Consider the following 24,129-nt stretch of genomic DNA (forward strand, 5'->3'; position numbering starts at 1 on the left):
CTTCTCTATAACCACTTAACATATATTCTCAAAAAGGAAAATCCTTCAGGAGGTATTTACATATTCACAACTTCCTGATCTAAAGTCCACTCTGCTACTTCTCCAAGGTGAGAATACTGTACAAACCCATTAGCTATGGACCAAGGCAAAAATAAACACAGGCTAGCAAATCAAAATAAATAAAACAAATATCTGCTTAAGATGTGACAATTTTCAAAATATAAACTGAATTCCAAAAGAATAGCCAGACTGATGAAATGATGACTCAGTAATAGCAGGAAACACGAAATTATATCAGGTACATAAAGGAGAAAATGTAAAAATTTCCTTAACTGTACTTATGCATTCATTGAGTTAGAATAAGATTGGTGCACTGCTTTGCATATTAATCATTTTTGGTACTGAGGACAATTCTTTTATTCTGGAGAATATCCCTGGTGAAGATACATCTGAGAATGCTGTTTTAGCTTTACTTATGTTACATTCCCTTTTATGTAGTCAGCAATATTAAATTACATTATAGCCTTAGCCCCTATGGAAATAGAGCTGAATCATCATTTTTTATCTTATTAGCCTAATTCTATTTCTCACTGAAGAAAACAACCAAACTTAGGTTTCTGATATGAATGATCACCTCTGACCCAACAGCAGAGAGCTTGAATGGCTCCAGCTCTTGTCCAGTGTTTCAGGACAGGCGGGTTTAAAAAAGGCAGAAAGAAATCTAGTCGTTTTAAAATTTAACCTAATTTTAAATTAAATTAATAGAATTTAATTAAATTTTGCCTCGGTTTTACTTTTTTCCCATTAGTAATGAGTGAGTTAGTCCAGGGCAAGGTCAGCATTTTCTAATAGCTATGCCAACGGACCAGGATTCAGTTGCTACCCTGTGGCCACTATTTATTCATAAAGACTCTGTAGATACTTATGGCTAAAGCTCATAGGGATTTTAAATTACAACATGGAAGGAAAGAGAACGTAAAGTTTACAATTTTAATTTGTGAAAAAAATGAAAGCAGTGGTCAGGGCCTGAAAAAGTCTTACTGTGTTTATTATATCTTATTCTTAATCTGCCAGAGGCATTTAATAAAACAGTAGGAAAAGCTAAGTAAGTAGCCATCTGCAAATACATCTTGAGTACCAAGCTAGTACTATATGATGCACATAAGCTGGTTTGGGCTATCCATATCCAGGATATTTGAGATTATTTTGTATCAAAAGCTAATAACATTAGTCATTTTAAAAATGAAAGTAAAGGGTGTACACCAATATGGACTAATTTAGATTTATTTAAAAAACAGGTAATTCTTACAGAACTACAGAAATGCTTTGAAGCCCTTTCTATGCTGTTGATTAGACATAGATTTTAAGGTTATGATGAAAGGGTGCTTGACTTTATGGATTTTTTTGCATCCAAAAAAGTACACTAGACAATCAGAAATTCCAACTATGCAAACTATTTCTTTAACTACCCATGTAATTACCTAATCAGTACAAAAAAATATTTTCTTATACAGAGACTAAACATGCAATCAAGTGCAAGGACATTTTCCTGACCATAATAACACTGTGCCCATAGAAATTTCATCACCTATGAGTGAATGTTACTGATATAACAACAGTGGAAAAAATAAAAAGATAAATCTCCTCAGAAAGCGTTGGCTATAAGAGTGTTGTAAACATGAGGAAAAGCTAATTAGCTAATATAAACAAAGATCACACTTTAACGTAGGGGAAGTTTGTTTTAGAAGGAAAAAAATCAATTTCCTTTCATAGGACTATGAAAATAACACAAATAAAAACTTGTATTAATTGTAGTATTGTTGGGCGAAAGAATCATTAAAATTTAAATTATGATAGTTATTTTAAATTAATACATTCCACAGTACCATTATTAAAATGTAATAATCATTTTAAGGTCATGAAATGTCAAGATTAGTTTATGACCACTAGAGCATACAAAAGTAAACTTTATTTATAATTCTTGTATGTGTGAATTCCAGAGATGCTAATAGGATTTAAAACTTTCAGTTATATGTTCAGATTGTTCTCATTACATACCTCTGTTCTCGGTAGTTTCTTTTCATGGACAAGTAGAGAGGGGGGAAAAAAAGACTAGTTACCTATAAAAGTACATTAAGAAAGAGTACTAAACATAAAAGCAAAGTCACACAAACACAAACTTCACTTATCTTTAAGAGAAGTGACAAAAAAGAATTAATGACAATATTTTCAAATAACTATTTTTTAAAGTATTAAAAACTTTAGTTATAAAAGATCAACTTTTCTCAACAATGATTATATCCTATTATATATTTAGTAATGTTCTAAAGTCAACCCTATTTCAAATACAGGTTTTCAGATGGGTATATTGTTTTAAATAATGAACTGAAGTAATCAAGTTACTTATATAAATTCACTGTGTTTTCAAAAATTAAAATCTTAATTCATTCCTTTTTTAGACACAGTATATACCCCAAACTAAAGCTATTCCTAAGAATTTAAAAATAGGAGAACATAAACGGACACTAGGACATTTTATTTCATCAGGTATGATAAATCAGAGTGAGTTCATTCACAGCTGTTACGGACCTAAGTTACTACTTAGTCACAAACTTCACATTAGAAATACTTCATTCAAAGTCTCTGTTTTTTATTTGGCCATATACTGAAGTAAAATTACATGAGTTTTAAAATAAGCCAATCTTTAAAAATGTGTTGTAGGGGGTATGGTAGTGAGGCACCAGTGACGTCTAACTTTTAACTCAAAAGAGTTAATTTTTAACTTTACCTCATAACCTAATTAAGTGTCACTATTTTGAAGACAAGTTAGAAAGGTCAAGCCAATGAACAGTGGACTCCTCCAAGATCAAGATAATGTTTCCATGTGGATTTTATTTGGAGCACCTTTACCTGTCGATCTTTTCTGTGCATCCAATAAGTATCTTGTCTAACAATGAGCTAATGAGGTTGAAAGCGCCAATTAGTTACTTATGATTTTCCATTCCTAAAACCACTCATGAAGGAAATATAAGCCCTGAATTTTCTATTCGGCATGTTTTACTTTTTATTCTCTCAACCTGGTTACCTGAGTGGCCCCTCAGTTCCTAATGACTATTCCTTATTTCCTATTCTGCCATTCCCCCACTCACTCCAAGGCTTGGAGAAGGGGTAGGGAGTTTAATTGGAAGAATTAGTGAGAAAATGAGTTCTCAAGACCTAAATCCATTTTGGAATTTGAAATAGAATATGTGAACATCACATTAATAAAATTAATTTCGGTATTAAAATTTTCTACAGTCTCATTATATTTTTAAATATGTTCTGAATAAGTTTAGTGACATTAAAACTTCCATCATTTAGGTTCAAATTATTTATGAAGAGGATACTGCAGTATAGACAAGATTTGTCTATTTCCTTAATGAATCTGAAAAGTACATATATTCAAAAATTTTAAAAATGACACCAAAATATTTCACAAAAATAAATTATATACAGAAATAAGTACTTTTAATTCTAATCATTAAAACAAATGAACACAGGTCATTACATTAGTAATAGAAGTATATATTTTGGTTTCATATTTTCTGAAAGGTAATTTTTCCAAGATTATAAAAATGAAATATCAACTTGCTTCAGTAGGTGGCAGAAAATCACACAACATAGAACTAACGATTTTGCTTTTTCCTTTCATGTGAAAATGAAACCACTGAGCTACTTCAAAACAACAATGCTTGTGATGGCATTTACTACATAGTCTTGCATCAGGCAAGTCAAGAATTTTGTGTTGCTCTAAGAGTGGGCTAATTCACCTGAGGTGTGGGGGAGACCAAGCAATAAATATACAGAAAAGCCTTCCTTTCAGACTATAATTTTGTAACTCCAAATGTTATGCTGAAACCAGCCTGTGCAAATATAAGCACACAATATACCTAATGACCTGCACATCGAAGAAGCTGGGAGGTATTAGGCATCTCTGGGCTGGTACAGAGCTAGGTGCTCATCTAATCAGGCAAACTGCTACTATTAAGCTGTGCTCTCCTCACTGTGCTATGCTAAACTTTACCGTGCAGTCTGTGTTGTTTGTTAATAATGCTTCCCTGAAATGTTTTTTCTGTATTTTAATGTTTGCAGCACACAAACTAAATACTCTCTCTTTTCAGTAACTACTATCTCTTTCAAATCAAAGAAACTCTTTCAGGGTCCTGGCCTCTCCAAAAGCAGTATCTACATACACTTTTAAAGGTATTCCCTTTGATTCCATTGGTTTAAGATGATGTCAGGGTACAATAGCAATAGCAAACAATTATATAGTGCCTGATTTGTTGAAAGCTTTGGAGTAATTTTAAAGTCTGAAACATTTTAATTCCCAAGTCTTTTAGTGAAAGTGCTACAAAACAAAGCAATGCACTGAATGCCAAGCAAAAGTTGCAAGACTCCCAGACGGAGACATGCCTAGGGCTGGGACCTGCAGCATCATCAGAATCAGCAGAACTATGATTTTTAAGCGGAAATATTAAAGAGAACTTAAAGTTCACCTTAACGTTTAATTTATTAAAATTAAGTGTTATTTGAATACTAAGGACATTTTTCACATCTAGATTGAAGTAAATTGAACATATTAAATATATAAATAAGTTTGGAATGTTTGAAATAATTTACTTAACTAAATACTTAAGGGAATCCAATTTTAAAGTTATATAGCAAAACTTTTAAAAATTTATAAATAGAACCAAAAAATTGTCAAGTAAACTCTGAAACTTAAGAAAGAATTAGGCTTTTAAAAGTTGTAACTTAAAGTTGAATTTCAATTTTAACAAATATCTCTGAACAGTCTTTCCTTCACACAAAATACCCACACATTTAACAAATAACACCTCCTTCATACTGGCTGTGAAGATACAGAGGTTTCACCCTTAGCACGATGCACAGGCACAGCAAGCACACAGTTACAGATTGGGGGCTGCTGTTCTTTGCTATGCCTGTTATTATTAAAGTGCCATGTATGCTCCCTCATTGACTCTCTGCCCGAGATTCCTGGGTTTGGGTTTAAGGCAAGAGAGAACCTGTATTACTAAAGAGTAAACCAACACAACCCCTGCCTAAGAAAAAATTTAGATTGATTTTACTTCACATAATGGTTTTAAGACATTACTCAGTACTGTTAGAATAGACAGGAGGTATCTCAAAATCTAAAAAAAAAGTAAACGATAAATTATCATTACTTCTAAATCATGCCAAGAAAAATCATTGACCGAATGTTGAGTCAGACTGATTTTCATTGCTGGCATATTTATCCAATGACACAATACTTTCTAGGTGTTTAACTCATTTGAACAAAATGTTTTAAAGTATATGTTGATAGGAGAAATACTGAGATATTTCACTTACTTATAACCCCATGCGATTATTCCTAATATGAGGGCCAGCACCAAAATGGTGCCGGCAATTATGCCTATTATGATGTTGGTGCCAGCAACACCTGGAGGAAAAAAAGAAACAATAAAGATCACTGTATGTAATTGAAATTTTGATACAAAATTCTTTCAGGAATTTTTTTCTCCAAATCTGTAATCCCTACCCCAGCAACATTATTTTAAAATATTTTTAGAGTGGGTATTTTTTAAATGGAAGAGAAATCAACCATAACTTATCCATGTACATCGGCAATTTTCATTTAAATTATTCTGTGCATCTGTTCCAATTCTCGTCCAAGTACATTTTGTGCAATTGTATTTTCCATGAATTTTTCTGGAAAATATGACGAGGTCACTGAACTAAAAGGAAGAAGAATAAAATGGGAAAGAGAAAGGGGCAATACTACTATATTGGTAAAGCACCCACTGGGGGAAAATTTTAGCAATCCATGTTCCTTTTGACCCTGATCTCTTCCTCAGAAATTCTAGGAATGTTATTGTGCCTGTCACTCCATTCTGACAACTAATGTAAGGTCCTTCTTGCTCTCGGTTGTGTGTATTTTGCCTCTTCAAAGTAAATGCAAGCTTCTTAATGATGAAAATGTTTATACAGATTGCTACAGTCATAGATAAGAAAAACTGAGGGAAAAGAGTCTAGTGAGCTGGAGACTGGAGCTGTTGAGACACTAGAGCGAGACAGCATCTGACTGGCAGAGGGCCAGGGCAGAGATGAAGCTCAGGACTCAGTAACGACATTGTGTGTTGGCCTCCTTTGTCAGTCAGGCTGAGATGTAACTCTTAAGGGCAGAGAGAGTGGCTCAATGAGTCAAAGGCATGGTCAACAAGTCCAAGTGAGTGCTCAAGAGCAGAAAAGGCAGATCAGAGGGGCCTGGCTCTGACACCAGAAGGCCTGGTGTGCTGCTAATGATTTATATCCCATGCTTAAGTCGCCCAGATCTGTTTCACCCAGAGCAACATAGATCTCTCCTTGTCTGTTGCAGTCCTGAGGCATTCTTCTAAATATCAAAGATCAGTAGTGATGGGCACCTGAGGCAGATTCCAATTCCCCGCAACCAAGTGGCAGCCTCTACCTGGGAGCCCTCATGGTCAGGTCAGATAGCAGGACTAGAGCATCTAAGGGGACTGGCAGACTCCACCATGCTCAAGTCCCCTGTGGGATGGGTGGATGCCAATGCCAGGGATTTTCCCACTCTAAGAAGCAGCATGTCTGTCCTCCCTTCCTTTTCTTCATTTAAGAAGGACCAATAAACTTGGCAGCTAGCTCTGGATATTTCTAAGTAATGGTATGACTTTCAACAAGTAACTTCAACCCATGGCCCTGAACAGCCTCACTGCTGCATTGACTGCTGAGACGAGCACCAGACCACCACTGCAAAGGCTAAGGGTACAAAGCTCTTAGTCATTCTGTGACTTTATTTTATTTTTTTAATCCTCACCCAAGGATATGTTTATTGATTTTAGAGAGAGGAAAGGAAAGGGAGAGAGCGAGAGAGAGACATCACTGTGAGAGAGAAACATCAATCAGCTGCCTCTCATACACGCCCCGACCAGGGATCAAACCTGCAACCTTTTGGTGTATAGAATGATGCTCCAACCACCTGAGCCACCTGGCCAAGGCATTCTGTGACTTACTTTATTAAAGTCACACTGGCTAAGATTTTTAACTTTTCTGGATGATCAGTACAAACATACCCCTTTTTTCTCATTCTTTGGAGATGAACAAACTTCAGGATTTGAGCAATACTTAATGCAAAGGAATACTCAATAATGAAATGATAAAACAGTTTAAAAGGGGACATTTACCTCCAAGGTCTATGTTCTTTCAACTGCCTGCATTTAAATCCTACTCGTCCAGCTGGGCCACTCTACCTTTTATAAATGCACCTGTTCTTTCTGACCCACGTCCATACACCCCTTCCGGGAACACTGGCCAAGGTTACTACTTCTAGAAACACATTCAGTTCACAATACAGAACTGTGGTTGAATACACATGAGATTCTATAATAAAGGATACCAAAGTCAACAAAAAAATTAAAACTCAATTCTTCAATTTCTTTTCTTATTTATTCAATCCCAAAACATAAAATTCTTCCTTTAAACTCAGACAGTTATGAAGGATAACTACTTTCTTCATTTAAAAGAAATGGTATGGTTTGTTGTCAGCCCCAAACAAGTAGAATACTTGAAAAAAATAGGTTCGATGTCACATAATATAATACTAAACCACTAGACTAAGTTATATTCAATGTCATGTGTCATTACCATTTAATGGAAGTGACCAGTTGCATAATGTGGACCCAGGTACACACTGTAATTCATTACTGTCTGGATTTAATTTTTATTTGAGCTATAAAAATAACCCACATGAAACTATCTGGAGGGCAGCTGTATACAAAGGTCACATGAAGGCATCAAGCGAGGCACCCACCGCTGCCAGACAGAGTCGTGCCGGTCTTTGCCTCGTCATCGTGAGGGAAGTAGGTGCTGCAGTCAGCACCAGTCCAGTGTCGGTTGCACGCACACTTCAGCTCATTGCTGCACACCTGGAATCCAGAATCAATCCAGAGTAAAAGTCGACTCCGGTGCACCGGCACCAAAAACAGGCATCTGTTTCTAATTATTATACGCCTCGAATTTGATGCTAATTACTTATTTGTTAGCCAAATACCTAAAAAATATTTTCAAGAGATCAACAGTTGTCCCAAAGGAATACTAAACTGTAACAGAGGAAAAAATTTGTCTAAAAAAATCAATGAAATTATTGTTTAGAATTTTATTAACTTAAATTTTGTAAGAGGGAGATTTAGAATTTTATTAACTTAAATTTTGTAAGAGGGAGATTTAAAAAAATAACTAAGCAGAAATGAAATCATTTGCCAATTATCCAATACAAAGGTTTCTTCCTTCCAAAGTTTCTTTATACTAAAACTGTATTCATCTTTTAGGAAGAAGATGAGAGAAAAGAGAAATCTGATGAAGAAGCAGGAGGCCTGGTGCTTTGCGGAGCTCTGAGAAGAGAGCTTCACGAAGCTACAACCTGGCCCCTCAACACAAGCTCCAGAGATTCATGGCATGGTCGTGGAAAACAGGAGCTCCCTCCAACAAGGCACAGGAAAAAAACCCACATAAACATGGCACCAAACTTTTAAAAATTCTCAGTCAATAATCTGTCTTCATTCATCTTTCCAGGAAACAGAATCTATACCTAGACCTTATAATTCAAAACAACTGTAAATGGAGTGGAAAGTACAGGAGAGTCCAGTTAGGTTTGAGATCAGATTTCCTCAGGAGGTAGGTTTTCGCTGGATCGGCTTGTCGTTTGTCTGATCTAATTTGCCATAAGATGGCAGACATCCATACCTAAGTGTAACCGTAAAATGCGATTAGCAAACAGCAGATCTCAGAGTAACTCAGATGAATAAATTTCGGCAGATCAACAAATATGTGGGGAGAAAAGGTTTAGGCTTAAAGTCAGAAGGCCTGAGTGTGATTCCCCATTTCACCGCTGTCTTTTTTTTTTTTCTGGTTTAAATCATTTTTACTGCCCAGAATATTTTTTTTCTTGTGTCTTGTGGGTTTTTTCTTGTTTTCTTTTTTAATAACTATAAATTTAAGATTAGGGAAACTTGCCTTTGTCTTGTAAAACAAAACAAAATAGAGCTTTTGCATCATTTGCTAAACTGATCTTATTTTATGAGAGATGGTAGTTATCTCCCAACATTAAAGTTTACATCATGAATGATGCAGGTCTCAGTCTGGTAGTACTCAAAGGACACAACAACATTGTTGACAAAATTATTATCTGCCTGTATTTCCAAGACAGCCCCAAAGTCAAAACACGAGAGAGGAAGAGAAATGGAATGAACACCTTAAGTAATTTGCAGGGGAAATACTCCCTTTCCTCACGGCTCCACCTTTCCTCACACTTAAAGAAACAGAATGTATCGGCAGGCCTCCTGGACCAGTCGGACACCCAGTCTACACTCTCCTCAAAGCATCAACTTCTTTTCCTCCTTCGACAGCTACTTCTTCTGACTTAGAACTACAGGCCCTGCTGGTGTGCATTTCCACACCCAACACAATCCGCCCATCTTCTTGTGGGGAAGGGCTGTCAGTGCAAAATGCCTCTTGAACTACTCTGTCCTGATGCATGTTGGGCATCTGCACAAATCTTCTCCATGTTTCCACTCTGGATGGAGGAGGAGGAAGGGATGTGTCCCAGCTTCCCATTCCCCTCACTGCCACGATCATGGCCATTGCTTCTGTTCATGGGGAGCTCCCCACTGGGGATTTCCACCCCCGGGGAACTGGTGAGGCTGGCTAGCAGGGGCCACGGCTGTTCCCCTTCCTCGCAGTTGTTACTGTTGTGAAGGGGCAGTGGCCGTCTAAGTGAGACGACATTGTTGAGCTGCTGGAACCTGTGGTCGCAGCTGGACTGGCTCCAGTTCTCAGGCAGCAACACAAAATCACCACTGTCTTATTGACAGGCCTTAACCAGGTTAGCTAGCTTCGCCACACATCAGTGTCCTGATCACACATGGCCAGTGACAGAGAGACAACGTACAGTGAGTGAAGAGTCACAATGAGCATGTCACTGGCACTGTGTTCAGCATTGTGCATAAGTTACAAACATTAACTCATTGGTGACAACAGTCCTGCAAAGTAGGCAACGTCATTTTCCCACTTTACAGAGAAAGAAAGGCTAAGTAATTTGCTAAGCAATTTGAGTCAGGGAGGCTAGCTAATTTGCCTAATCTCACTCAATTAGTAAGAAGACAATGAGCTGGGATTCAAACTGTGGGTCTGATTCCAAGCCCACATTCTTCACTAGAAAATGTATAGTCCATAAGTATACCTACTGCATTTCTCATTTCAACTTTAGCCACACATACGAAGTTCAGTTACTCTAAGTTAAAAAATACACAGGATATAACATCTCTGTGTATGAGTAATTATTGTAAATGATTTGGATGCTGCTACCTGATTTACTTGTGTCTATCACTCTTGATTCATTCATTAAACAAATGGCTAGTTAACACAACTTTATTTGGTCTGTTATATACTCAGAATTTCAAGATGAATAAGGTACAGTAAACATGAACAACCGTGAAAAATTTTCATTATTCTTTCCCCCGCCCTCTCAAAATGTATTTCCTTCTAGCATCTTTATTTAGCAAGCCTTATTTAGGAAAGAAGGCTTACTAGACCCCTTTACAGGAGCAGGGCTACTTACTATATTCCTTCTCTATTATGTTCCATAAGGATCCCTATCCATTGGCAAAGAGCAACAATTAGTAAGACCTCAGGAAGGATATTCTGGCCATATCCCTTGGGGATATATGTGGCATGAGATCCTTTACCTCAACTGGAATAGACCAGTTAAAGCAAAAAATCTAGGAAGAGGGTAAGAAGAAAATCACAGCACATGCCAAAAGAAAAAGAACACAAAAAGGTTTTGTTACTACAGGACTTTCTGACTGAAAATGACAAAACTGCAATCACTAATAGAGCATATTTATTTAACCTATAAAGTTATTTCTTTATTAACAAATATATAACTGAAAGTCTTTGTTTCAAAGACTAGATTCTTTCATCTGTGAGAAACATTTCCCTAAATTATTCTGTTTTTATTCCTAGGCAGTCTCCTCAGCTGACTCATGCTGGTGTGGCTATGGCTGCTGGAGGTCTGTCCTAGTTGGTCAGCAACTGGGCCATGCCAGTTGTTAGACACTGTGGCCACTGCCCTGCTTTTCACTCCCCTTGTATCCCATTGTAGTTTGGTAAAATTTGTCATTTGTAGAAAACCGGCATTACAGTATATGAGATCACATTAGTACAATATGAAAGGAAGATGAAAGAATTTGGTTAGGAAGATTACACTATTTCTTAGTCCCAGGTTTTTGCAGATCACACAACAGAAATATTCAAATGACTGTGACAAAATAACTGTTTATATGCTGCCTAGAAACGTGAGTAAGTATGGCTTGCATTAGGACAGAAATAAGAGGTTCAGGGTCGTATCTATTTCTGTGTTACAAAAGAAATAACTAATTCCCCATGGCGAGGTACTGAACACTTACTCCATTTCCTGAACAAACAGCACCTTCTTTATTGCTTAAGCAAGTACTAAAGTTGAAGGAAGCCACAGGAAGACACCTGTGTTCTAAGCACATCATTTGGGGACCACAAGGTGTCCCATCTTCCACATAGCCAAGATCTACATCTTCTTCAAGCTTAACATGCCCACCACTGAAAATAAATTGAGAGAAAAAAATGGGATTCCATTAACTCACATTCATTTGGAGAATATGCTTAAATACTAAAAAGCAGGCAACATCACTTTCTCTATTTTCTAAATATTATATAATAAAAAATGATAGCATAAGCATTTTCTTCTAAATGGAGAAAGCAATTCAGTCTTTTGATCTAATTCTTTTCAGAGATACAAATATATCTTAGGATTTAAACATATTATAACAACTGCCTGAATTTCAATAACTTATCATTTTACCTTACATATTATTATAAGTCAAATAAGCCATTATTTTATTTGATAAGTAAGTAGGTTTCAAAATTTCAAGCATGTTTTGAACAAAATGAAGATTAATTTTGGTTTATCTTTCTCGAAACAACTACTGTATTTACAAACTACATTTGAGAACAGCTAAACTTATAACTTCACTATTCAATATAGCAAGCTGACATGTAGGAATTGAAAAAATAAACAATCAAAACTGAAAATGTATATTCATAATCAATTTATCCATATGGCACCATGTTTATATCTCCCTTGTTTTAATTTATTTTATTATTTTTATCAAAATTATATATGCATAGAGTTTCAAGAGTCAAGTAGATAAATTAATTTTTTAAATGTCAAAATCTCCACACAAGATGTGTCTGAATATTAGTTCATCTTCCTGTGGAAATCTCCCTCAGAGCTCCCCCTCGAACTCTGCGCTGCGCGCAGCTGATCTGGACGTCCTCTGCACCTGGTGCAAGCTGCGCATCTGGGATTTCCCCCACCATCCACTGGAGGACAGCCCTCACAGTGGGGATTTTGACTCCTGAATTCCTTGCCTTTCTCTTTCTAAGTTTACTCCTTCATTTTGATGGAGTGCAATTTCCAGTGGCTTCCGAGAAAGGATTTAAGGGAGTAAATGTGGGGGAAACTTGCATATCTGTAAGTGTCATTATTTTCTATCCTCACCCTTGATTGGTATTTTGCCTGGGTACAGAATTCTAGTTTGGACATCATTTTCTCCATTTTCTTCTGGCCCTGAGGGTTCCTGTTGATAGATCTTAAGTTATTCCAATGTGTTATGTTTTTTTCCAACCTCTCTAGAAAATTTGAGATTCTGTTTTTTTTTTACTAAGGTTTTGAAATTTCTAATATCATCTTTAAATGTACCTCTAACTCCACTCATTGTACCTAGCACTTGGTGAGCCTTTCAATAAAGAAATTCAAGTCCATCAACTCTAGACAATACTCTTGAGTTACTCACTGATGATTTTCTCCCTGCTGTTTTCTCTGTTCTTTATCATTTCTATTCTAATGTGATGAGTTCTTCTATATGTTCATTTTCTTTCCCCCTTTTGCCCTACTTTCTAGAAGATAACTTCAACTATTGAGTTTAATTTAAGCCATCACATTTTTAATTTCAAATGGCAATTTTTCCTTCTCTGAATGTTCTTCATTTTTTAAAAGAGTGCTCTTCTATTCTTGTTTCATGATAGAAATATCTTCTCTCTCATAAATATTGACAGGTGGTTGTTTTTTCTAGTTGGTTGATTTTATCCCTTTTTTACCTGTTGGAGACTTTCTTCACATGTCTGGTAATCTGCTCATATTTCAGGTGTGGAAATAGACAGATGTTTGGAAATTCCAGGGCTTTCTGACTGAACACGGGTGTGGCTGGGCCATTTCCACACAACCCTGACACCAACACTACTGCCTGCTGTCCTGTAGTCTGGTTGCCCCCTATTTCACTATCTCAGATTATGAAGCCAAATCTTCCACGGGATGATTTCAACGGAGTCAAGGAAGTCATCTGCTAGTGCTTCTTTAACACACTGTATTTCAACCCCTTCCTTGCTCCTTTACTCTTTCTTCCACAGATAAATGACACGACCCATTTTTTGAGCTTTTTGAGAACTGATAGTATATATTGGCTTAATACTCAGTTCTCCCCCTTAACTGACTTGGGAATTTAGCTTTCTTAATTCTGATAATCATTTGTCATACATCCATTTTCTTTCCACATTCCAAGGTTTTGTTGCTGTTGTCTTCTCTCTTTCCCTCTGCCTCTCTGTGGATATATGAATTTTTAAAACCTCATTAGAGTCATTTAATGGGATCTCAGAAGGAATGCATATACCAAGGTCTTGCAGAAGTAACACCTTCTTGAGTGCAGTTGGTAGGGTAATAATATGAGTGTAAAGAATTTATAGTTTTAATTTGAACATTTTACCTAAAATGTCATATGGTGTGCTTGAGTGTGATATTGTTACATTACAGAATTACATGATTATGATTTTATAATAAAATATTTTATAATAAAAGGGGCGTTATTTGTGCCAGACCTTAAATTTAATCCACTGATTTTTACCCCAAAACTCACATTCTTTTCCATTCAAAAGAATAAGATGCAAACTAAACCCTACTTTTTATTTTCTTTTTGTCTCTTCTCTGTCCAGATTCACTCAATCACCTCTATGGGCTAGAGTCTTTCTTGGCTTGCTAACATTCTTGGCTTGACTGAAAACAGAAACAATCCTCAACTACATCCCTCAGATGTTCTCAGAGAATGTAATAGATAATTACCTGCAGTTTAATGTTCTTCCCTGCTGCACAACTAAAGTAGATGTGATTTCACCATCAAGTTCTCCGAGCCTTGGGATATTACCGATATTGGTACACAGGAGGTAACCACAAAGCACATCCCTGTGTTGGAACAGGACCAGTTATTCCCAGCCTTGTGCAGTTAACACAATGATCTTACCTCACCTTGGCATTTGTTTGTCACGAACTACACTACTTGCTGAAGTTATAGGCAAAATAAGCCCAGATTAATTTATTCCAAAGTCCCAACTGTTCTCTGGCTTTTCTTTACTGCCCATTAGTGCAAATATTTATCAAAAGGAAATTACCCATCAAACAGACTTCTTTTATGTCAGACAAGTGAATGAATGATCTTTGGATGCACATTCTTTTGGAAAACAGCTCTTTCTTTAACTTGCTGCCCCAGAATTTTTTTTTTTAAAAAGAGATTACATGTGTGCACAGGCACACACACGCACCGGACAGATCTGGACCACACGGGTCTGACACATCACCCCACTCCCCCAGTGTCACACACAATGCCAATGTGACTGGCAAAATATTCCCACTGGTATTGAGTACTATCTTACATGTTCTCCATATCTAACACATTTTAATTATTAATGTAGATAACAATAAATACATACTCTCATAAATATCTTGTTAAGACTGATTAGCAGGCCATCAAAATTACACATGAAAATATCAGGCCTTATCAGGTAGATGAAGGGGAAAATTAGTACTTGTATCTATCACCAACTCAGGGGAAAATGTATTAATTCATTCTTTAAAAATAATTTTTAAAAGCTATATCACTATTTTATTAAGTGTCTGTCAATCAAAAACACTTAACACAGAAAAATATATTCAATCTATTTTTGAGTGTCATTTACATGTATGAAGTTTACTAAGTACTTTAGGATATATAAAGAAAATTAGACATGTTTTTTTTATTGTCGAGGAAATTATATTCTGGATACAAAACAAATCACAGGCATAAACTATGGAACACAGAATTGGGGACCAGGGCCACAAGAACAGCACAAAGGGCTGTGAGAGTTCTGAGGAGAAGAGGGAGATGATTTATTTCTAGAAGTACCAAATCCAGAAATATTTGTGGAGAAAGTAGCATCCAAGCAGATCTCTGAAGAATGGATAGGCTTCTGACTGGTAATAGAGTGGGCACAGCACGCTTCCAGAGGATGAACAGCAGAAGCACAGGCACAGAGGCAGGACAGTATGATAATGCACACATCAGGAGTATACGGTTTGCTCGACTTCGGGAGAGCAGAGAAGAAAAAAACAAAAGATGGGAGGTTTGGGGCAAATTGTGGAGGAGGTGCAGTGCCAAGCTAACGTTCCACTGTGTTTGTAAAGCAAAAGAGTATGACATTCTGCAAAGTGATTAGAGTTCTGAAATTCCACTGCCTGAATTCCAATTCTGCTTCTGTTACACCTTAATTACATGGCCTTGGTCAAACTAGTAAACTGGCCTCAGTTTTCTCTTCCATAAAATGAGGAGAACTGACATAAAGATTACATGACATAGCTCATGTAAAGCATAATACAATGCATAGTACACAGTGTGCACTCAATTCATGTTGGGTATTATTTTTACTATTAATTAGCTATGTGGATCCAATGAGATTTGAACAAAGAATTGACATGGTCAAAAAGATTCAAGTAGATTATCCTGCTGGCAGCCTGTTTAGATACTGCTAGCATAAAAAAATAATACCAAAAAAAAATACTGTTAAGAGGCCTTTGTGATAGCTGAAGAGTTAATGTAGGTCTCAGCTGGGTCCTTACTGCAACAGGAATGGAAATGAAGGGGTGAATTAGAGGCAAATGGTGGGGGAGTACAAGAGAAGAATGGACATGATTTGCATTTTGGGCAATTTGCCAGAGAGAAGGTGGAGTCCAGGATCATTCTGAGGTTTCTAAACAGAAGGACAGTAGGATATTAAGACCTTTGGCAAAAACAGTGGTTTAGAAAACTCAGAGCCAGTTAATTATATATTCTGATGACTTTAATTTTTTTTCCTTCGAAGCGCTGGCAGATGCCTTGTAGGCGAAAAAGTCCTGAGGCAGCTACAAGCATACCAGGACCTAGGAGAGAGCTGCAGCTACATGTCAGGACTTGGGAGCCTTCTGCAAAGACAACACAGGCAATGCATGGAAAAGACGAAAGCAGCACACTGCCTCTTGGGATGCAGAAAACAGGAAAGTCCTGGCTGCTTAAAAAGTAACATTCATAATTAATGAAAAGATAAACTCCGGGCTAACTTGCCCTCTCACCGTTTGTTGCACTGTATCCAGGTGTCTTTGTCTTTCCCACAGTTACCCTTCTCTGTGCCTTCGATATTTAGTTTCTCGTAGCAGTATTTGTCTGATGCCATCACCTCTGAAGCAGAACATAGTTTTCTATCAGTGACAGATAGACATGTGAGCTGTTCAAGCTGTCTGCAGTCAGGGAAGCAGCCACTTAAAGACTCTTTCACTGCAGTGCTCTCAATTCCAAAATTTGTACCTACTCTGTAAACATCCATGACTCATGGACAGTTTTTATGACTGCTCATTTGAAATCTGGAAAACAAATCTATTAGACCTTTGATAGAATTCAGGCTATAGGTTCCAAGAATAACGCGCCTCACAATTTGGCCAATAATTAGGGGAAGATGCTACCAAATGATTCTTTGAATAAATACTGCATACTTTCAGTGCCAAACACAAAGCACAGATTGCTCACTGAGCAAATTTTATTAATTATAAAGGCAATTTTATTAAAATAGTTATGCACTATAATTAAAGACTCAAGAAACAGTGGTATAATATCTACCTTGCTTACTAATTATTAACAGCTATAAAAAACACTTGTTCTGATTTTAGAAAAACTTGAATTCATGCCAAATCTCAGAGTCAAATAACATTTTAAGACATGTCAGCATCTTTGTTAGGATTTTATTTTTGCTAAAGCTGGGATTGGTTGATGAAGTTATCTAAGAATTAGATCAAAGTGACTTTTGCAAACTAATCAAAAGATGACTGTTGGTTTATATTTTAAAAAGTAATAATACTTATGTTGATACTTCTTTTTCCAACCTTCTGCTGTCAGCTACTATTTTCTCTCAAGTGGGGAAAACAAAACTCAGTCTCTCTGTTCAGAGAACAAACCTGCGGGACCAAAATTTCCCCCCTCCCAATATTTCTCTAATCCCTCAAAAGAGAGCACACACTTTCTCTCCCAAAAGTAGCCACTATTTATGACAACTGAGGATTATCATTATCTTTAATGATAACTGCCTTCTGAAAAAGTTTAAAACAAAAACTGCTTTCAAAAGGGCACCTAATATGTCCAGAAGAGCATATATAATATCTAGTATATTTTTAAACAAAAATATATAACTTAAACAGTATATTTTAGATATCATTGTTATATACTTCCCTCTGAAACTCTGGCAAACTTCGAAGGGAATAATATTAAAATTTTTCTCTGGTGTGGCAGAGCTACTTTAGCAGAAGCTCACCCACAAGCAGAAAATTGAGCTAGAGTTCAAGAAAGGTAGTTGAGGCAGAAAAGGCAACTGTAGCTAAAATGCTGCAGCTCTACTGCCAAAGTGTCCTGCCCAGGGCCCACGCCCATCCCACATGGTCGTATAGGTTTTGCTTAAGGACACTCAGCTGTGGAGAGCACAGGTGGAGCTGAAATCACGGTTTGTTCTGTTCTCCAAGCTGCACCCCCTGGCGTGGACTTCACTTGCCTGGCAGTGAAGGTACCTTCTGTCTCATCCAAAGGCACTGCCAACTACCCAAGACGTGTAGGGCTGAGTCCTCTCCAAGGAAGTGCCCTGATTTAACTTCCACAAAAGCATCCCTGCTGAGACAGGTGGCAGTTTTAAGAATCCTGACTCTTAAAGTGACTGAAAATTTACTTCGAGCACACATGTCTCTTAGCCTGATACCACACTCTGAAATGATCAAGCCATACTGTTTACTTACTTTGTCCCCAGATGTACTTGCATTGTCTATCCCTGGTTTTGCATCTTCCTCCAAAGCAAATTCCCTAAAATGGAAAAGCATGCCTATCAGTAATGCAGTGTCTGCTTATGTCAGATAGCTAAAAAAGTGAGTATGAACAGAACCAGTAGATGAGTATTCTAAAGACCTTTTATCTCCAGAGTTGATCACAAAATATTTAATTGATATTCCTATTTTGATAAGATTTCAGTATTTGTTTCCTGCTGGTACAGATGAAAAATGAAGTATTTCTTTCCTGCTGGTAAAGATGAAGTAGCCTACCTGAACACCATCACATGAATATCCATCCATTTTATGAATATTTGGGGCACACTAGGAAAAAAAAACAGAACTGATGAACCAAATGCATAGCAGAATATCAGGATGAGCTAATTCTATTAATGTTTTCGTTTTAAAAATAAAGTCTGAGAATACATTTAGTGTCTTAAAATATCTAAAACTAACAAAAACGAGGAAGCAAAAGGAAATACAACAGCTGGTGCACTTTCCCCTAAATACATTGATCTGTCAGAAGCAAAACCAGTTGTCACATAACAGCCAACAGAAAGAACTGACGGCAAGGACTCAGCTAATGCTAAAATTTATGAGCATCTTGCTTTATACAGATACACTACTCTGGAGAGCAAAAAAGGCAAGAGCACTGGCATAGATGGAGCAGTAACTATGTTTCTTCTTTTTTACCATGAGAACAACACAGTCCTTCACATGCAAGCAGAAGTCTACCTTGCGTATGTTAGGAAAAAAACATGTTTTATAGCACGCCCCCTTTTTTACTTGGTAGCAGTGCAGAAAACTGCAATGCATTCTTATGTAATTTTTAAATTTACTATACATTATATATCATTATATTCATTATATATTCATTGAGAAAAGTTATGTAATATATAAGAAAGGAAAATTAAAATGAAAACAAAAGTTTATCATATCCCAGTACCCAAAGACAACTATTTTTTACATTTTGATACATTTTTCTCTACCTTTTTCTACAAGTTTTGATATTTTTTAAACATAGTCAACATACAGATATTTTATATTACACTTTTTCCCTTACAAATTTCATCATCATAATAAAATTTTTTGTAGGTATCATCTTTCATAGCTAAAATGCACTGAACAAACAAATCATGTAACCAATGTACTAAAACATTCACTTATAAATAGAGTAAGTCCTCACTTAACATCCTTGGTAGGTTCTGTGATTTTAAGCAAAATGGTGTAAAATGAAACCAATTTTAATATAAGCTAATTGAAATAAACAAGAGTTTAAGTTCCCGCAGTATCTTCTAGATGTTCTAACAAAATGACGTTGAACGGAGCACCATCACTCGAGGGCCTGCTGATGTGCGCTGCTACACCTTGTGCTACGGGAGCATCTTTGCATGTCCATCATTTTGTCGTGTCCTCCTCATCTCTAAGTGTTAGCTCAGAAACACAGTGTTTATTAATTAGGTAATAAGGACAAAACTTTTGCATGGAAAATCTTTAGTCTTTTAGGATGACTATCTTTAAAATAATGCATTTTTAATGGATAATGTAGATATACCACTACTGAACCCCCTTTTTTTTTTAGAGCAAAAATATGCAGGTAGTCCTGCTCCAATATGCATGCATTTCAGTTATGGTTTTTTTAAAGAACAGTAGTATGCCAACACCATTTCAGTTACCATAATATATTAACTGTGAGCAATCGCATAAAGCACAACTTTGCTACTGGCTCTTGAGTCGATTGATCACTAGGTAAATAACAGGTGAATAACCTGTCACTCTTTGAAAGCCTCTCAGTGATTGGTCACTTGCCCTCCGTTTATTCAGTTCACACACAGACAACATGGTGTGCAGTGGTGTTACCTCTCTGTCTTTGGGTGACAGCGTGTGACATTTTAGAAAATTGGATAATCAAAAGAGAAAACTGGCTAACAAAGATGGAAGTTCAGCAAAAAGAAAGAAAAAAAGAAAAGCAATGACACAAAGTGAAATTCTAAGCTAACGTGAATGGAGTTATAGAACAAAATCGCTGACAATGGGAATGTTGATAGTGCTGTTGGGCAAAACACTTCACAGTCACATCCTCACATCTGTCAGAGACAGCCATGACATTGAAAGCACAAAGGACGAAATGCTGAAAGCTGATCCAAACTTAGAAAGGAGTGTGACAATTCAACAAAGCATAGAAAAGATGTTCACTATTCTCCTAAGGTTACAAGAAGGTGGCATAACTCCCAATAAGATTTTAGAAAAAAATACTTTAATTTGTAATGTTTATGTTTTAACTTAGTGCACTAAATGTTAAATTAATTTACTTTTAATTTCTATAATCATTTAAAACCAATAGTAAGAGAGTTTTCAATAGTCTGACAACCTTTTTAAAAGATCACAGAAGAAATGTAGTTTTTTCCATTGACTACTAGGATGACTTTCCATGGTTTCCGCTTGTGTGGTCATTTTCATGGTCCTGCATTACCCCACAAAGCGAGGACCCCCTGCACACACCCTGGCCACGTGAAATCTGACAACACTTGCTAAAGTTGGTCAACTTCCCTATGTTCTCTATTTAAAACTAAATAATAGTAAATCTAAGAGCAGTGATTAATGGTTGATGTGGTGCAAGCTGCCTCAGGTAAATAAGAGTCAAGACAGAGAAATAGGCTCCTTCTCAGAACCCAGGATCCTGTGGGTCTCTCTGCTTCAGCTGACACCTGTGTCAGCCAGCTGAAGAGATCTTTTTGTTTCCTCCTTCACTAAATAGACAAAAAGAAAATGAATTTTCCTCCCTACTTAAAACAAAAAAAGGCAAGCATGCACTCTTAGGTTTGCTCAACATGAAGACAAAATTATGCTGAACATCTGCTCAAGGAGATGTTTACTGAAAATCAGATTCCTGAAAAAATTAAAAAAGTGAGAGTTTATGTGAAAGAAAGATGAGCATCTTGTCCATTTCCATGTCACCTGGGAGGTTAAGTGCACTAAAGATACACCTACTTTGCCCATTGATTCAGAGTAATTATTCTGTCCATTACCTGGCTTGAATTTCCTGAGCATGTCTCACGAATATCACAGTCATTTACTGCTTCTCGGCACACAGTCCCCAGAGGCTGAAACTAAAATAACCAAACATCAATGTGTAAAAACAGGTGAAGAAAAATTTCTCACAGTATCATCTTTAAAAAAGCAAAACGAATATTCTGGGGACAGGAATATCTTAAACTATTTGAAGATGGCAGTCTGTGAAACCAGCTGCTGAATGACATGTTAATGTAATAGTTTGGGAGAGAGCTTCTTGGGGGTGGAGTAATATGCACAGTCATCACACATAAGCCTTAGGATATTGTGGTAAAATAAGCTAGTGCTCGATGATACAGCTCCACCAGGACAAGTCCGTCCAAGTTCTAGGAATTCCTCCTTCCAAATGGCTAGTGAACTTACACTCCACCCTTCATTCTTACTGGCACTTTCATCATATTATTCTTTTTTGTCTTGTCTGCCAAGAATTTGAAAGTTACACTTCATGCTAAATTGTAAAAGTTACATTTTTCTGGCAAAGGTATTTTCTCCCATGCTCTCCTTTCCCTCCTTTCCTGTCTTGTTTTTACATAGATTTATAGCTTGGTCTTTTATTCTTTTCTCATCTTTCTATGATTTATACCCATGTCTGGGGGCATTTTTTTTGTCTGTTTTCAACCATCTTAAATATTTCTTGTAAGTGTGAGAGTAGTACAAATAAATTTTTAAACTCATTGGATTTATAAATTACTAGAGTATTCATTGTAACAAAACACAGGTACATAACATTTTCATTTTTCCCCTTTCTTCTTCAATCCCATTTTCTTTCCTTCTTCAAAATGTTACAATTTGGGCTGGATCCTGCTCTGCTCACACAAACACACACATTATTTGACACACACATGTGTGCACACCTTTCACCTTCTCTCCTTTGCTCGCAACCCTCCTGGCAGCTGAGTCTCCTGTTGTTCCTGGCACACAAACAGCACACTGCCAACTCAGGTCAGCATTGCAACAGATATTTTTTAGAAGATCCAAACAAAATGTGTGTGCATTCATTCATTCACCCATTCATTCATTCACCCATTCATTCATTCATCATGTATTTATTAGCCGCTTGAAATGTGCCAGGTACTTCCTGGTCACTGGGGAGTCAATGGAGAACAAGACATGAGAATCCTGCTTGCAGGAAACCATTTTAATGGGGCTAAACAGGCCATAAAAATAAGGGAAGAAGCAGAGTAATTTCATTTCCTATACTCTGGCTCTCTTCCTCCTTGGAATTGGGGCAAACCACAATTTTAGAACATCTGAGGTAGAAATATGAGCAGATTTGAGGTAAAGTTTATAGGACAGTGTCCGTGTTCAAGACTTGCGGGAGATGTCTGAGTGGAAGCACAGGGAAGGAGGACTCGCAGGAAGTGCTGGGACACAGCAGTCAGTAGATCAACCCGAAACCCTGCCCTCCTGCAACTTACCCATTAATGAGAAGAGAAAAATAATAAATAAGTAAACAAGCAACATTTTACAGCAGAGGGTCACAAATTATGGCTAAAGGGCAGAATTATGTTGGACACTTGTTTTTATAAATAAAATTCTACTGGGACACAGCCATGCCCATGGGTTTCTGTACTTTTCAGGCTGCTTTCAAAGGCAGAGTTAAAGAACCAGGCAGAGACCTATGGCCCACAAAGCCTACACTACATACTCTCTGGCCCTTCACAGAAAATGTTTGCCAACTCTGATTTATAGACACATTATTATAAACGTATGTTGAAAAATTACACATACATACAATTTCTCACTTTGTTCCCCTGTTTCCCCTCCTCCACTCACTACTCTGACCCTCCTCCAGGAGCCCAGGGAAGGGAGGGGGAGGGTACAGAGAAAGAAAGTGGCAAAAAAAGACCTCATGTGACTGGTACAGCTGGAACTTATCTGTGGGATGGTTAATCATGCCAATTATTGTATGTATTTTATTTTCAGTATTTTTCACTTGTTGCTTGAAATGGTCATATCACAAAGAGCCAAATTCTATAAATCAAAGGCAAATGGCCTGATTAAATGCATTGTATGACAGGCAGACTTCAAACCCTTAGAATTAAAATAAGTGAGTGGGGATCCCCTGTTGTGGCAGTTGGAAAAGCGGACAGAATAAACAGCTGAGGCAGCCAAAACAAAAGAATGTCTGTTTCACATTTGGTTTAATCTTCCTTTCGTAGAGGCTGCTTTCAGAGATCTCCGCCAGGGCCTCACTTGTTTGAAAGAGCTGCCAGAGACACTATAGTGAGGGGGAAACAACAGAAATCGCTGCCAGCAGAGCTGGGATGTAACTGCACATTCATTCCTTACTGGCTGAGTGAGCCTAAGTAGGCTATTTCACTTCCTTAAGACCGAGATTGCTCAAGTGAAAAAATCTGGATGAGGACGCCTATCAGAAAAGTGTGGCTGTGAGTGCTATCTAAGACAGCAGTCCCCACTAGGAGCGAATTTACCCCTGAGGGGACATCTGGCACTGTCTGGAGACAATTCTATCATGACTGGGAGGGACTGTGCTGGCATCTGGTAATCAGAAATCAGAGGTGCTGCTAAATATTCTACAATAAAGATGACACACCCTCACAGCAAAGAGTTATCCAGTCAAAAATGTCCACAATGCCAGTGTTAAGAAATCCATAAGATGCTATCCAGTAAAAGTCCTCAGCACTATCTCTGGCACTCAACAGATACTTGGCTCATATTCCACCCTCTTTTAACTCTAATTAGACTAATCAGCACATAATCAGCGAAAGACAGTTGTGCATATTTTTATTCATTCATTCAACAAATATTTA

General features: G+C 37.1%; 1 protein-coding gene and 1 pseudogene across 16 annotated transcripts in view; both read right to left on the reverse strand.

Moving 5' to 3' along the window:
• ADAM22 (ADAM metallopeptidase domain 22) overlaps positions 1-24,129 on the reverse strand; it is a 225,794-nt gene that overhangs the window by 28,676 nt on the left and 172,989 nt on the right. For 15 of the 16 annotated variants that reach the window (XM_045826929.1, XM_045826916.1, XM_045826915.1 and 12 more), the window contains exons 18-26: positions 21,313-21,393; positions 18,557-18,607; positions 18,257-18,320; positions 16,556-16,661; positions 14,261-14,380; positions 11,517-11,685; positions 7,865-7,979; positions 5,389-5,479; positions 2,059-2,076 (exon numbers count right to left, since the gene is read on the reverse strand). In XM_045826929.1, the coding sequence (XP_045682885.1) occupies positions 2,059-2,076; positions 5,389-5,479; positions 7,865-7,979; positions 11,517-11,685; positions 14,261-14,380; positions 16,556-16,661; positions 18,257-18,320; positions 18,557-18,607; positions 21,313-21,393 (815 nt within the window). The remainder of the gene's footprint in view (positions 1-2,058; positions 2,077-5,388; positions 5,480-7,864; positions 7,980-11,516; positions 11,686-14,260; positions 14,381-16,555; positions 16,662-18,256; positions 18,321-18,556; positions 18,608-21,312; positions 21,394-24,129) is intronic. The other variant, XM_045826927.1, reaches the window with a different exon arrangement.
• LOC123812063 lies at positions 9,164-10,056 on the reverse strand (annotated as a pseudogene).

This window comes from Phyllostomus hastatus, unplaced genomic scaffold (genome assembly GCF_019186645.2).
Source record: "Phyllostomus hastatus isolate PE091 unplaced genomic scaffold, TTU_PhHast_1.1 phas_scaffold_78, whole genome shotgun sequence".
NCBI lineage: Eukaryota > Metazoa > Chordata > Mammalia > Chiroptera > Phyllostomidae > Phyllostomus > Phyllostomus hastatus.